The following is a 16,176-nucleotide window of genomic DNA, read 5'->3' as shown; positions in this document are numbered from 1 at the left end:
ATTACAAGACAATAGAAAAACTGAAAATCAAACATCATTCAGGCCTATGGAAACTTTGCACGGGAATGGCAGTAGATACCTAATAAAGCTTGGTAAGAAGTGAATCCATGGGACATTAGATACTCTAGCCCTTCCTTAATATAAAATGAAGTGTCATAATAGGAGGTGACTGGGTAACAAACTTGCTCTAGAAACATAAACATAGGAAGGCTGGGTTCTGAACTCAAAATAATACATATCACCTACTATACGAATTCATCACAGCATACATAGTCATAGCATATTACCTCCTACTGAATGCACATGCACAGGCTGAAACCCCTCTAGGAGCACACTGACAGTGATTACCCTTACCTTGTCTAATCCTGTTAAGCCTGAAAAAAAATTCTGTTGGAGTTAGAGGGAAAAACTGACAATTACATCAAAAATATGAAAACAGACCGGCTTGAAACAAGTTTATTCCCAAATGTCCACGAAATTATCTGTAATCTCGTCTCCTTACTTTGCTTTAGTGAGAAATATAGATAACTCTGTAAGACATCTTTTGCCCTCAGAAGGGGCCTTCATGCTCACTGAGATTCTTTTGTCCCTTCTTTTATTCAACTCTAGTAAGTTACTTCCAATTTGAAAGCATCTAGGAGACTTCAAAACTGTTTTGGAAGAATCTCTCTAGAATAAGAACAAATGTACAGCTTTACTCCATTTAGACTTAACATCTGATACCAGAATAGTCATGCTCAATAAATTCAAGGACCACAAAGTCATGTCTATTCAGTGCCCTGACCTTGCTAGGGTATCCAGTGACCCTATTGTCAGCAGAGGGTAGAATCACAGACTTCTCCCTTCCTTACCTCAAGAAATCATCCACTCCCAGCAGCATTAAAACTGTTCCTGTAGCCTTGCAGGGACTAAAGTGCTATTACAGAGAATTTGGGGGACAGGGCTGAGAGAAACGGAAGACGGCCAAGATCTGTAGCTACTCTCTGGACATAAGGAAGATAGAAGTACTTCTAACTGGCAAAAGACAATGTCTTTCCCTGCCAGGGTTCTTCTGTCAGTCTACTCTGAAGGTGATTCTGTAAACTCTGCCCAAGGAGTTTCCATCTGTACACACCAAAAGAACTAAGGTCCTTAGAAGAACAGACATGGACATTTTTTATGTGGACGTAAGGCTTAATTTGGGTCTAGCAATGTGCTAGCTTGAAAGTAGCCAACTACGGTGTGACTGAAGACAGGTTGAGCGGAGAAACTCTGCGCGTAGGAGTGTTGTTAGCAGAGAGTGAAGCAGGGAGGAAAAAGGGAGCAGGCATCTCGGTGGAAGGAGTCTCTCCTTGGTTCCGAAGCTGCAGGATTTGCCGGAGCAAGGCCTTACCTTCTTCCCGGGTCTGAAACAAAGTCAGGCAACTATTTCAAAATATGTCCAAGGATATCCTCAAAAACGGGTTCTAAAATACTCATATATAAGTTCCATAAATCAAGGTAGCTTTTATTCCTCTTACCTACTTTCCACCCCGTTAAAGATCATATGTTCAAGCCTAAAGTCCACTCTTTATTAAAGAACTAAAACTCACATCATTGAATGCACAGCACTTTTGGGCACAAGTTGAAGCTTCATCCCACAGCTTGCACTTAAAATAGTATTGGGCCAGATAGCGGAAAGCTGTGCTCTCCTCCAAGTGTTCCACTATTTCCTAGACAGGGAAAACAGAGATGACTGAGATCAGAGACTTGGCCCTGTACCTCAGCCAGTAGAGAGTAGACCTGATACACCAAGGTTGCAGGTTCAATTCCCAGTCAGGGCATATACAACAATCAACTAATGAGTGCAGAACTAAGTGGAACAACAAATTGATCGATTAAAAATACTGATAAAAAGAATAAGATCAGCAACCGCGTTGTCATGCTCATGACACATACCCCACAGGAATAGATATCTTGGATATATTTGATGTAACACTGGGCAGCCTGTTCTGACTCAGTCAACTGTTCATGAAGCCTACGAAAGAAATTGGTCTTTAAGTACAAATCATATCTCAAAGTCAAACTAGTGATAAAAAGTAAAAGCACATGATTAAGACCAAAAAAAAAGACAATATATAGACACGTACAAATTTTGACATAAACGACAAAAACTGAGACCCAGAACAGTATTACTGCCCAGATGTGATGGTTATTTTATCAAAGCTGAAAATCATTACTCTGCTACTGGTTATGGAGGGAGAGTTAATAAATTCTTATGCTGGGTAAGACACCTTTGCAAAAACTTGCTATTAATACCCTGAATAAGATTTTAAAAAGATACCAAGTAGTTCAGACTTTTTTTTAAGAAACCAGAAAAGAACTTGCAAGAATAAAACTGCATTCAAGAACCTGTTTGTCTATCATTTCTGAGTTATTTCTTATTTTCCTAGTCCTTATTAGGAGGAGATCAGTACTCAGTTTTCCTAGATTGCTCTGATGTGGAAATTTCATTTCAATTCATTCTTGATCGCTTGCCTAATAGGAAAGCAATTTCCCCTTCAAAGAGTAGTGGCATTCTTTCAAGTCAAGATGGCTAAATTTCCAGACAAGTACTTGTGCACCATGCTACATTACCACTCATGCAGGATGATGGATAGGAGGCTCTGGAGCATGCAAGACACACCATACCAGAGAAGCCAACAGAAATATCAATAGCAGCCCTTGCTGGTGGGGCTCAGTGGATTGAGCATTGAACTGCAAACCAAAGGGTGGCCAGTTTGATTCTCAGTCAGGGCACATGCCTGGGTTGTGGGCCAGATCCCCAAGTAAGGGGGACACTTGAGAGGCAACCACACACTGATGTTTCTCTCCCTCTCTTTCTCCCCCCTTTCCCTTCTCTCTAAAAATAAATAAAATCATAAAAAAAATATCAATAGCATTTTACTCCATTCACTCACTTTGCCAGTTTCACCAGAGCCATTTTCTCCACATCTCCCACGGCGTAAGCTCTCCAATAACACTGTCAAAAAAATAAACCAGTCAATTTGATGATTGCCACATGTGCCAAATCTAATCACGTAAAGGCTCAGGTCCTACAAACTTCCCAAAATTTCAGATTTGCAGGATACAAGGTCTTTTTATTAAATCTCATAGGTCCAGGCTACATAATGCCATTCCCACTGATGATGTCACCCCAGCTTTGCTTTTAAGGCTATGTACTTTTTCAGACTTCCCTATGTAGAGATACTAGAATGAAGGAAAGTTAAAGAGCACAGATAGCCCAACTCTTCATCCAAACAGCAAATTTCCATTCAAATTCTCAAGGAGTCAATTTCAGGTACCTTTTTGGCTTCCACGAGTTGATTGAGTTTCTCATAACATTCTCCTAAAGCAACCAGCATGCGAGAATCATTGGGCCTGAGAGAAAACGGGAATAGCAGTCTGAGCAAAGACTACAGAGAACTAAAAGTCCTCCCTTGAGGAACCACCACCACTCCTACAGTGCCTGCCACCGCAACTTATTCACAGTTTCACTGTCCACAGTTTCAGTTACTGTAGTCTTAAACTATTACATAGAAAATTTCAGAAATGAACAATTCATAACTTTAAAATTGCACATCATTCTTAGTGGCATGATGAAATCTCAGGCCATCTTGCTTTCTCCCATCTGGGACATGAATCATCCCTTTGTCCAGTATATCTGCACTCCATACACCACCTGCCAGTTAGTCACCTAGTAGCTGTCAAAAGAAAAGAAAAGTAGCAGCCCTTCCTACAACAAACACATTGTCAAGTGGCCAGACTTACCGAAGCTGGTGGGCCCGTCTGTAATAATAAAGGCAGTAAAATGGCATCTTTAGGATTTCATAGGTCTGCCCAAGGCCATACCAAGCTCTGTAGTCCCGTTTATTAACCTCAATGGCATGTCTAAGAAATGGAAGATAGACCGGTAAAAGAGCAGAATCAAGGTTAGCAACCTGCAGGCTCAGCAGAGGCTCCTAGTATCACGGCAATCTGTTCCACCCAACCCTGCAACTAGGAGCTCACCTATAAGCCTGAATAGCAGCAGATGTGTTTTTCATTTCCATGTACTCATGTCCCATCAGTGTCCAGGCCCCAAGATACCGGGGATTCAATTTCAAGGCTCTCTGGAAATACAAGGCTGCTTTTTCATGCTGAGAACGCAAACTGTAATAATTGCCTGATTGAAAAGCAAACAAAATATGAACAATTAGAAAGGTAAAAATACAAGTCCTCTAAAATGGACAGCATTTCATAGAGTGAGCATGAAAGCACAACCCACTCCCTCCAAAGTTCTTGCAGAAAAGCCAAATTGTACACAATATCATCGTTCCCCTGGGAAATATGTATCATCTATCATACATTCTAGTTAACAAAAAAGTGTTCCCTAACGCTCCAAGTTTTTCCTCATTTTATTTCATCTGGATATAGTCTTTATACACATATTTTCTTATAGGGTAGGAAATTTCTAGAGTAAGCTTTAGATTGGTGGTTTTCCAACTATATTCCTAGGGTTCTAAGGAGGTATCTCAAGGGTGAAAAATGTAGAACTCTGAGCTCCCTCTCCCTCAGGAATCAAAGCAGTTATATTATCATTGGTCTTTAAAAAAGCAAGTCAAAGATATTAGGATTCTGTGGAAGATTTTATCTAAAGACAGGGTACAAAAGCCATGTCTTATGTCAACTGGTAAATGGATAAACAAAATGTGGAATGCATATATAAACAATATATGCAAACAATGGAATACTAGTCAGCAATAAAAAGGAAATAACTACTGATACATGCTACAACATGGATGAACCTCAAAAACCTGTTAGGTGAGAGAAGCCAGACAATAAGGCTAAACACTGCAAGACTTGACTTATATGACGCTTCTAGAAGAGATTCAGAAGGCGGATCTGTGCCTGCTAGGTGATGAGAGTGAGGCTGACTGCAAATAGACCCAAAGAAACTTTCTGGGGAGATAGAGTATCCAAAAATGGATTATGGCTATGGTTACACAGCTGTATAAATTCATAAAAACTCATGAACTATAAATATAAAGATAAAGTGGGTAAATTTTATGATATGTAAATTATACCTCAATAAAGTTAATTTTTTAAAAACAGGATGAATTACAGCTATACCAACACTTGGAGGAATTTTTATGAGATCTTGTTGAATGAAAAAAGAAGATTTAAAGATTTAAAGATTTAAAGATTTTTAAAGATTTTATTTATTTTTAGAGAGAGGGGAAGGGAGGGAGAGAGGGAAACATCAACAGCTACCTGGCATGCACCCCCAACTGGGGACCTGGACTGCAACCCGGACAGGTGCCCTGACCAGGAATCAAGCAGGCAACCTTTCAGGTTACGGGATGATGCTCCACCCAACCGAGCCATACCAGCCAGGGCTAATGTGATCTATCTTCTGTAAAGCAAATAGCCCATTAAACCCTGTATATGTGTATATACATTTTTCTGTGGTATGGAACATCCTAACACATGTATCTTAAAGGGGAAAGAAAGCAGCAAGCAAAATAAAAACCACCACCAAAAAAAAACCCCTACACTTAAAAAAACATCTCCTTTATGTATAAGTTGTATATGCACAAATAAACTAAATAAAAAGATAGGTTTTGATACACACACACACACACACTAACTTGAAGAGATTATGATACACTGTCAAGTGGAAAAAGCAAACTGCAGCGAAATTATATATGATTCCATTTTGGCAAAAAACAAAAAACTTCCATATTTTTTTTAACTCTCTCTAGACCCAGCTGTTAGTTCAATTTAGGAGAAATTATTTATAACAATTGTCTGCACACTATATCTGATTGTTGTTTTTAAAAGATTATTTATTTATTTGTTTTTAGAGAGAGGGGAACATCAATGTATGGTTGCCTCTCACATGGCCCCCACTGGGGACCTGGCCTGCAACCCAGGCATGTGCTCTGCCTGGGAATCAAACTGGAAACCCTTTGGTTCACAGCCTGCGCTCAATCTACTGAGCTACACCAGCCAGGGCTCTATACCTGATCGTTTAAGCACAAATTCAAGTTCATATTTATCTGGAAAAAAAAAAATGGAGAACTTTGTCTTGCACAAAGATATCTCTGCTTCTGCTCCTGACTCAGAGACAGAGACTCTAGGCAGAATATCCAAAGGTTAGCTTTTGTAACAGAACAGGAGAAAATGGCGTGGGTAGTGGTAGCAAGGGTGTAAGCCCTAACTGCTAACGGAGTCAGGATGACAAAGGAGATGTTAAGAAGTTAGAATCATTAAGTTCTGGGCAAAGATTAAGTAGATGAGGTTTTCTGACCAGTTGGAACAGCTAAAAAGTACTGAATGATTACAATGTGCTGAGCAACTTACATTGTTGTTGTTGTTTTTTTAAAGATTTTATTTACTCATTTCTAGAGAAAAGGGAAGGGAGGGAGGGAGGAAGAGAGGGAGAGAAACATTGATGTATGAGAGAAACATCCACTGGTTGCCTCTCACACGCTCCCTACCAGGGACATGGCCTGCAACCAGGCACGTGCCCTGACTAGGAACCAAACCAGCAACCCTTTGGCTTGCAGGCTGGCACTCAATCCACTGAGCCACACCAGCTAGGGCTAATGTTCCTTATCCTTAAATTTTAAGGTAGGTGGGCTGAATTCAACAAACTTATTAACCATATCCCAAGAACTTTGCTGGTCATTACAGATATGCTAAGGAAAAAAACAGAGTTCACTGAAGGGTTCACCTGAAGTGATTAATATAAAAACCAAGAAACTCCTGAATCATCCCTCTTCATATATATGTCACCTTTTCTTTTAATTGGCTTTAAGTCAATAGGTTTAAAAAAAGAACTGTTCGTTATCTTCCCTACTTCTGTTTCCTTTCTTCATGTATAAGGCACTGTTATCAGTCTGGCTATCCAGTTACCAATTCCTATTTGTTCTAGTTCCTAAATTCTTCTCTCCATTCCTCCTGCCAATACATCCTCATCTTAGATTCTCATCATCCCTAGACTGGATTATTGCAAAAGCCTCCTAGCTGGTCTCGGTGCCCCTAGTCTTGGCCTTTTTCCAATCCTCCCAGCACATTGTCCCCAATCATCATTTGAAAATGAAAACCTGAAAACTTTCATCACTGTGGTTTAAAATCCTTCAGAGGACTCCTACTGCTTTAAGAATAAAATCTAAACTTTTAGCAAGACAAAAAGACTCTTCAAGATCTAGCCCCCTTTTGTACATTCTTACCTCCCACACCATGCTTCAGGATGTTGAACTATTTCCAGCACAACATCTGTTCCACACTTAAATGCCTCTGCACTGAAATGCCCTTCCCCAGTGCATCCTTCTCCCTTACTGAACTCTTTCATTCCTGACTGTTCTTTAGGGATAGCATTACTTTCCTTAATCTCACACTGGATCTGATGCGTTTACTCTCTTAGCATCCTATGTTTGCCTCAATCATAACACTCAGCCCATAGTATTATAGTTGTTTTATTATTGGCCTTCCTAAAGAGGCAATCAGGGTAGGTGCTACAATACAAAGCACAGTGCCTGGCACTCAGAAAATACATGAAGATGTTTTTTGAATAAATTGAGAGTTCCACCCTCACCTTAATGGACTTGATTCATAATGTTCTGATATTGAAAAGATTACTTGTTCTTACCTATGTTCCCATAGGACTCACTATGTCTTTTTTAATACTTATTTCCCATGCCAGACTACCATTTCCGCAACGGCTGGAAATATTTTTATTGAATAATTAATGAATTGAAATCCTACTGGTTTATTATCAACATCTTGAGCTTGAGAGATACAAATGCATGATCTCAATGCAGTGTCACCAAAGACTCGGGGACACATATATCTCTTTCATCTAGTGAACCTAGAGAGGAAAGAGATATATGATATGCCTTCAATCACAACCAAACAGCTTACTTTTATCCAGGAGTGGTCATTCATCTCTTTCTATCAACTGATTATCCGGCCACACTAGCATGGCCAAGTACATAGGACCATAGTTCTTAAACAGGGATGATTCTGACCCCAAGAGGTTATTTGGCAATACCTGTAAACATGTATGATCACATAACTGGGGGAAGGGAGCACAAGGTAGAGGTTAGGAATACTGCTAACACCCTACATTGCACAGAACAGCCCACACACAAAAAGGCTGTCAGCCCAGAATGTCATTAGTGCCAAAACTGAGACAACCTAATACAGAGAAACAGGTATAGTACTCTCATCTCTTGTCATAGGACTGGAAATTCTTACCAACTTTTCAGTAATACTAAAGTTTATAATATACACACTTTTCATTCAGTCTTTCACTGCTTATCACACAGAAATAATTGCATAAACATGCAAAAATAAATGTACACAAAGATGTTTCCTAAAGCAATGTTTGTATTAACACTAGTCATAACTTATATAATAGAAAACAATTAAATAAAAATGATGGCACATCTATATAATAAAATACTAAACAGCCATCAAAAATAATAAAAATCTAGATGTACTAAAATTAAAAACATGGAAAGGATACATTAAGTTTAAAAAAGGAAGTTACAAAGCAGTGTGTATAATGGTATAATGATACCATTTTTGCGAGCAAACTATACACACACAAGTGCATGAACATATGTTTTCAGTGTTCACACAGAGAAACATTCTGGAGCCATGTTCAACAAACAACCCTGGGGACAGGGTTACAGTGAGCTTTCCCATTCTACTGTATATAATTTTGTTACCTTTAACACTTTTATATTGTTGTAATTTTTACATTTGAAATACTTACAATAAAGATAAAACTTAAAAGAAAAAGAATGATGACTCTTACCAATTACACAGCACGTTTCTACACGATATTTATCAATTTCACAGAGGTTGTGAGCCAAATAACTCAACTCAGATTTCATGCTCTAGAAGAAAAAAGGATGGTCTAAGCATGAAAAAGGAACCCCCTAAATTATTTTTCTTGTAGCTAATGCAACTGAGTGGCAATCCAACCCAGATGAAAGCACAAAAGAGCTAATCAAGTCCAAGTAAAGGAAGCAGCTCACCCTGACATAAAGAAGGTTGGAGAATGTGTCCATATTCTCAATCCTATAAGGGTCTTGTTTCCTTAGCTCATTAAAAATAGAAAGGGCTTTGTCAATATCTGCAGAAAGAAGATAGTTCAGAAAACACTACAATGCTACTTTCAGGGTTTGATGGATTTCATTGTCTTCATTCACTTACCTCTGATATTGTGATAGGCAACTGCAATTTGGGAAACAATATATGAGCTCTTAGAGAAGCCTACATCAATGAGATTCTGATACTTTTGCAGTGCCTCCTCTATCAACTGCAACTCTGTGTATATGTGAGCCAGAAAAAACTCTTTCATCCAGGTGTCCGGCAAAGACAGGAACTTCAGCTGACAGCAGGAGAGAGAGGAACATATTTAATATACTTTGACCTCTCTCCAAATGAACATTAAGGAACTATTTTTATTGTCTACAGCAACAATTTTCAATCAGTGTGCCACAAGGATTTTTAAAACATGCAATACCTGACTATTTAGTCAGGGGCACTGACCTCTTTTCCCTTAGATTGTCAAATTAAAAAGAAAAAATGACAACAGCCAATACAACAATAGCCGCCCAATATGAATGAATCAAAGTTATACCTATTTTTTTGTCAGATCGGTAAAAAATACATTTTTGGTGTGCCGCAGAATTTTAGTAATTAGTTTATGTGTGCCATGAAATGAAAAACATTGAAAATCGCTGGTCTAAAGGACTTTATCACCAAAAGTTTATTACAGCACTTAATAATGAACACAGGGCAGTTCAATTATGATAGGACTTACAAGCATAGTACAGAGAAAAGGGGAAGGCTTTAAAATATAGATAGGATCTGAGGTATCTTGGAGGATGGGTAAATTTGAATAGAAAAAAGGGAGGGGAGAGGAAAAAAAGATAATGTTCCACGTGAGGGCAACATAAACAGAGGGAAAACAGTCCCAATGAGTGTGGTAAAGAAGCTGAGCAAACGTTGTTGAGTAAGACTGAGCTGGTAGGGTGGGCCCTATGGTGCAACAAGAAATGGGATGCAAATAGGAAACCACTGCAGTTGTTTTGCAAGAGAATGATATGATGACATGGGTGTTTTAAGAATAAGTTTGGAAATAGTATGCAGGATGGCTTGGAAATGGGAGCGTAAAGATGGGAAAGCTAGTTAAAAGGGTCTATTACTTATAAGAAATCCAAATTGGAGACAAAAACCAAGATGGCAAAGGAAGCTGAGAGAAAGAGGTGCATACATGAAGAAAACCATGGCAGTATTTGGTGACTGAATAGGTAAAGGAAATAAGAGAAAGGGAAGAGACTAATATGATTCTGAGACATTAAGAATGGGTGTCTTGAGAAATAGTGCCACTAATGAGAGTCTATTGAGTTGGGAGAAAGAATTTGGTAAATAAGATGAGAAATCTGGTTTTGTATATTTTAAGATAAAGTCTAGTAGGCAGTTAGAGATGGATGAATACAAGTAAACCAAGGTTAAGATTTCAGACACAGATTTAGTAGCATATATCATTAGGGGGGAAATCAATCAGCCTTTGGCTCTTTAGAGCAAGCAGATGGAAATGTGTTGTCATTTCCATTAACTACTGAAGGACAGCAAAATAAACTCTGTAGACAATGTCCTCTAATGACTAATAAAATTACTACAGTGTATAAAGCAATTTCATATACATTATTTCATTAATTAACAAGTCTCTATGTCTTCACAGAGTCCTATGAGCTCTCAGGAGACACTTAACATATTTTAAATATAATCCTTGATATCAGATGAACCCTTTCTGCAGCATCTTTGGAATCAGGAGAGATACTGTAACAGCATTTAGTCTATAAAACAAGTTGCAGTAAAATTTGAATGTGAAAATATGAACATGAAAAGATATTCTAATACGGCTACATGCAAATCCAATAGCAACTGCCAAACAAGAGCTAGACATCTGTCTTTCAAATGAAGACCTTAAGACCAAAATCCCAACAGTGAAAGAGACTAGAGAAGGAGCAAAGAGCTAGCTATAGTCAAAGGCTTAGCAAACTTCTCTCCCTCCACCCTGTTATTACGGAATTACATAAGACTTGAAGCACAGGGTTTTCACATATCTCATCTTAATTTACCATCTCTTTGTCTGTAATCAAGTTACAGAGTTCTAGCCAGGCTCCCCAATGCAAAGGCAAAACATGAGTAGCCTCCACAAATACATCAATGGCCTCTTTCACCAAATCCAGTTTTCGAAGCACAACACCATACCTAGCAAAGAAGGAAACAATCACAAATGTTAATGCTCTGTAACATCTCTTCTGCTCAGGACAACATTATAGGAAGTTCCAAGTTACACTAACACTTACAGATAGAGGCCAAATCCATCGAGTTCCCGAGCCTGGTGCTTTTTGCTGAGCTCTACTCTCAATTCTCTAAGGGCCTCATTTTTCACTTGTCCTTTTTCGAGAGGACCTAGGAAAGAAAAAAAGTCTCTGATCTAAGAGAACATGCTGTTCTTCATTTACAGACCTAGATATTCCCTTTGGCATCAAGCAGCTACACCTGAAACTTCCAGCAAGCACTCACAAGTGGCTGATATCTTACACAACTTGTTTATTTTCTTCCAAAAATCACAACTTTTAATGGTCTGCAGTCACAGTTTTTTAGGTCCACAAAAGTGTTTAAATTTTTGAACTAGTAACATTTAAAAATCAGAAGCCTCAACTGAAAATCTGGATTTCCGGCTTCAGGTTGCAGTGACAGGGTAGGGGCTAGGGAAGAAAGCCCTAACAACCCCAGGCCACAAAGCAGCCCTCAGCTGGAGCTGGGTGACAATCAGCCAGTTATGCAATCTAATTCGCAACAGCCCTCCTTAGATTACTTCATACACGTGTGTTATCTGCCTGGCTCCTATAGGCATTTGTGTGTGCAAGCCCTGCCTTATCTAAAAGGTAAGAAAAAGAAATTCATACCTAGGCTATCAACTGTTTCATCATCCTTCTTCTTTTCTCCAGACTGTAAGAGAAAATCCACACACAGGTCTTTTTACCAATTTATTCTGAACCTATTCTAAAATGAGCAGCCTGATTCTAATATCTCAAGGGCTCAAGATCAACCAAAACAGTGTTGACTACTGGTCACTACTTTTAAGTAACTATTCAGGAGCTACCACTGATCAAATCTGGAGTAATGTGAGTACCAAAATAATTAAGTACAGTATTAAATTATAAACAATTAAAAATAAAAATTCTTGAACCCACAGTGATAACAGATAGATAGATCAATGGAAAAGGGAGGAAAGGCTCTTGCTTTGACTAAAATGCCAACTGGTGAGTGGTACATGTAGAGACTGCTGGAGGGGAAAATCATCATTTTGCAACATCCAAGTAAAAAATACTTTAGGCAAGAAATAACAGTGAATTTCTTAACTAATGGATATTTAGGTTGTTGACATTTTGCGGGTGTTACAAAAAATACCTCAGTGAACAGCCCTGTACATATAACCTTGTGCATATATTAAGGTATCTGCAGTGGACAAGTTACTTAAAGTAGAATTGTTTGGTCATAGTATTTCAAATTAGCATAATCAACCAAAACTGACTTCCAAAATGGCTGTATGAACTTTTAACTCCTAAAACGAGATCTACTGGCCCACACCTTTATCAATATTATCAATATTTTAAATATTTTATTTCATATCATTTTTTACTTTATTTATGTCGATAATAACTCCTTTATTATTGTCAAGTTTTTATAAAGTACATTCACCAAGTAGACTACTGCTAAGCTATTTAAAAGATTTAACTCTTTCCACATGGTTCTAAATATGGATGCTTCACTGAAGGTAGAATGACATGTTAAAATGGCCCTCACCAGATATCTAGAATACATGTACAGGAAATAGGCTTTCTTGCTATTGCAGCCATGCAGGAAATGTGCTGCCCGATCATACTCTTTAACATCAAAGTAGGCCTTGGCCAGGGTGTAAGCGTCCATATCCTGGGCATCCTCCTAGAAAAGAGACAAGTTTTTATAAGTGGTCGGGAATAGGAAAACAGCAATTCAAATCCATGATGTATATTCATTAATTTCAATATATAAGAAAAATTTTTCCTCTGCCCAAAAAACCTGAAATACATGTAAAATATATATATTTCTACTATGAAACAAGGTCAGAAAACTCCCTCCCCAAATAAAACATTGGGGGGAAAATTAATTTATCAAGATTTTATTTATTTATCTTTAGAGAGAGGGTAATGGAGAAAGAGAGGGAGGGAAACATCAATGTGTGGTTGCCCCTCACACACCCTCTACTGGGGACCTGGCCTGAAACCCAGGCATGTGCCCTGACTGGAACTGAACCAGTGACCTTTTGCTTTGCAGCCCAGCACTCAATCCACTGAGCCACACCAGCCAGGGCAAAACAAACAAACAAACAAAAATCTTAAACAAACACACTCAGAAATTTGTATTGTTTCTGCAAATGTAGTACAAGTTGCATATAAGCTTTAGTATTAGGGAACTGTATTCAAATTTTAACTCTTTGATTTCTTGGTTTCGTGACATTAGTGGGGAAGCTACATTGCTTCTCTTGAGTATTCAGGTCTTTATCTGTAAAATGGAGCCAAGAATATAGATTTGACATGAGGAAAAAGTACAAAAGTCATGGAAAATGTCTGGCATTAATATTTGACATCCCCTTCCTTCTTCAGGCTTTTAAATCCCTACATAAATGTAATACATTGTACAATTACTTATACTTTTTGTACTTCAAGAGCGTTTTGAAAAGCCCCAGCCGGGTAGCTCAGTTGGTTGGAGCATCGTTGGATACGCCTAGGTTGGCCAAGGTTGTGCTTCAATACTCAGTCAGGGCACAAACAAAAACAATCAATGAATGCATAAACAAGTAGAACAGCAAATCAATGTTTCTCTCTCTCCCCTTCTCTCTCTAGAAATTGGTAAAGTAAAATAAGGTTTTGACATGTTAATATTACAAAAAGTATAGAATACTGCTATAATTCTCTATGTAAAAAATGAAATTATGCATATTTAAGTTAAAAACATACAACCCTCCCAACCAAATTCTAGGAATAAGTTGATTGAAACTTTAATAATTTCATTCTTCTTGTCCCAAAACAGGAACCAAAACATATTTGAAGTGTTCTTCACTAGTAAAAATGTCTTAAATGTGGCTATTCGGCTTAGGATGCTGGTGGCTTTTTTCACATCCACTTGCCATTTGCTTATTTCTTCCCCTACCCACTTTCACTTGCATTACACCTTTTGGGCTAAAGAACAGTCACTGTTTTTAAGTGGGGGGAGGAGGAGTTGGAATCATGTAACAAATGGATTATGATAAAAGCATTCAGACTACACAAACTATGTAAACATATGTACTATAGATGACACATGATACATATTCATATCTCATTTAATTCTCTCAATACTCCATAAAGTAAATACTAGTATCCACATTTCACAGATGAGGAAACTATGGTTCAGGAGGGTAAGCTGCCAAAAGTCACTAGGGTGGCTGAGATTTGAACCCATAGCTGTTTGCATCCAAAGCCAGTTTCGTACTGTTGTAAAAACCTTTAATTCTGCTCATCGTTATGAGTATTGACTATGCGGGGCTACAAAACCCAAAGGGCTGAAATCTTAAGCAAGGAGTGTTTACTTATTCTCTCCAGCTTAAGTAAAAGCACCACCAGATCTTTCAAAGCTCAAAACAACCACCCAGCTCTTTAAATGCTTGAATTCCCTCTACAAATATTCCTGCTAAGTAGTCTGCGCCCCTCCAGGGACAGGTCACTCGGTACCTCTTCGGTGGATGGGGAGCTCGGGCTGTGAAGTCCTTACCTCTGTAATAGGCGGAGGAGGCTGAAGCTCGGCCAGAGGCAACGCCGGAAGGGAGAAGGCTAATTCCGCGGACCTGGAACACCGCGGCAAACCGAATCAGCTTCACAAGCCCCCCAAGGCCAGGGATTAAGCCGGGTCCCTTCCCGCCCTGACATCTTACCATTTGCTACTGTGCAGTAGGCCCCGCTCCCGGGTAAGGCCGGCGATAAGTAGCAGCTGCTTTTTAATTTCCCGCAAATTTGAGAAATCGCCACTTGCTGACAAGACAGGTACCACTGGAGCCGTGAGGGCCACAGGGACTACAGAGGGACTCACAGCCATTTTTCTGTCTCAGCCACTCCAGCCAATCACCAGAGACAATACTAGCTGAGCGCCTGCACCAAAAAAGTTTGCCTGTTACTGGTGAACTCTTGCTCCTGGGAAACCAATCAGATATCTCATATCCCGTAACGTCACCAAGAGGCCGGGAAAGATGAAACAATTACATTTCTGATTGGCCAAGATCTACTGGGGCGGGAAAGTTAGAAACAGGAAAGGGAGGGGGGGAAAGCCACTATCTCTGGGCGTGACAGAGAGGAATGAGCGACTGGGAAATGTGCCTTGGGAAGCTGGGGGTGGGAGTAGGAGCTAGAAGGAGTGCAAGGAAGAGAGTCCTGCACCTTGGTGATGTGATTGGATGTAGTTTGTGGGCGCATCCTGTGCCACCGGACAATCAAGTGATGCCCGTGTCTGGCGAATCCTTTCAGAACAAATTACATCTTTCTCCTTCTACTTGGTGAATAAAAAGACTTGCAAAACTCTGGGATGACATGTCGTCTTTCCTACCTAGTCAAGCTGCCGGGTTGAGACGGTATGCTCCAAGACTGGTCTTATTTTTTTGTTAGTCAGGGTCTAATAAATCCTTTATTTTGATCAACGCTTTCAGTCTTGGAAGTTAAAACTTTTTATTTAACAATGGCATTATAGGTAGTGAAATGATGCTTTTATGATTTTATTTATTTTTAGAGAGATTTAGAGAGGGGGGAAAGGAGGGAGAGAGAAAGGGACAGAAATATCGATGGAAGAGAGAAACCTCCACCCGTTGCCTCTAATTCCCACCGACCAGGGACTGACCCTGCAACCCAGGCGTGTAACCTGAATGGGAATCTCTTACTGGTGACTTCTGGGTTTGTGGGAAGACACCCAACCAACTGAGGCACACCGGTCAGGGCCAATAATGCTTTTATGACTTGTTTAGAATTCTTACATTTTGCCTTTTATCAAACTGTTTATTTTTATAATTGTATATAATTTTTGTTGTTTTTCAAT

The 16,176-nt window shown here is 39.2% G+C and overlaps 1 protein-coding gene across 2 annotated transcripts; it reads right to left on the bottom strand.

Moving 5' to 3' along the window:
• Positions 1 to 30: 30 nt before the first annotated feature.
• CDC23 (cell division cycle 23) lies at positions 31 to 15,206 on the bottom strand. 2 transcript variants are annotated; one of them, XM_045827028.1, is made up of 16 exons: positions 15,029 to 15,206; positions 14,869 to 14,941; positions 12,883 to 13,020; positions 11,982 to 12,024; positions 11,376 to 11,481; positions 11,145 to 11,277; positions 9,208 to 9,385; positions 9,030 to 9,127; positions 8,807 to 8,888; positions 4,009 to 4,162; positions 3,769 to 3,888; positions 3,303 to 3,378; positions 2,919 to 2,980; positions 1,918 to 1,996; positions 1,572 to 1,691; positions 31 to 1,385 (listed from the first exon to the last, which is right to left on the bottom strand). In XM_045827028.1, the coding sequence occupies exons 1-16, from the start codon at positions 15,187 to 15,189 to the stop codon at positions 1,215 to 1,217; spliced, it is 1,794 nt and encodes a 597-aa protein (XP_045682984.1). In that variant the 5' UTR covers positions 15,190 to 15,206; the 3' UTR covers positions 31 to 1,214. The 2 variants fall into 2 exon arrangements, with proteins under 2 accessions (XP_045682984.1, XP_045682989.1); XM_045827033.1 differs by lacking the exon at positions 14,869 to 14,941 and having other exon boundaries at positions 15,029 to 15,156.
• Positions 15,207 to 16,176: the final 970 nt, after the last annotated feature.

Source organism: Phyllostomus hastatus, unplaced genomic scaffold, assembly GCF_019186645.2.
Source record: "Phyllostomus hastatus isolate PE091 unplaced genomic scaffold, TTU_PhHast_1.1 phas_contig_150, whole genome shotgun sequence".
Taxonomy (NCBI): Eukaryota; Metazoa; Chordata; class Mammalia; order Chiroptera; family Phyllostomidae; genus Phyllostomus; species Phyllostomus hastatus.
This window is presented reverse-complemented; position numbering and strand designations above follow the sequence as displayed.

Coding starts and splice junctions, on each gene's coding strand:
- CDC23 (XM_045827028.1), bottom strand. CDS start 15,189: ATGGCTGTGAGTCCCTCTGTAGTCCCTGTGGCCCTCACGGCTCCAGTG. Junction 13,021..14,868: donor CTCCTCCGCCTATTACAGAG/GTAAGGACTTCA, acceptor TCTCTTTTCTAG/GAGGATGCCCAGGATATGGA. Junction 12,025..12,882: donor ACATGTATTCTAGATATCTG/GTGAGGGCCATT, acceptor TTTCTCTTACAG/TCTGGAGAAAAGAAGAAGGA.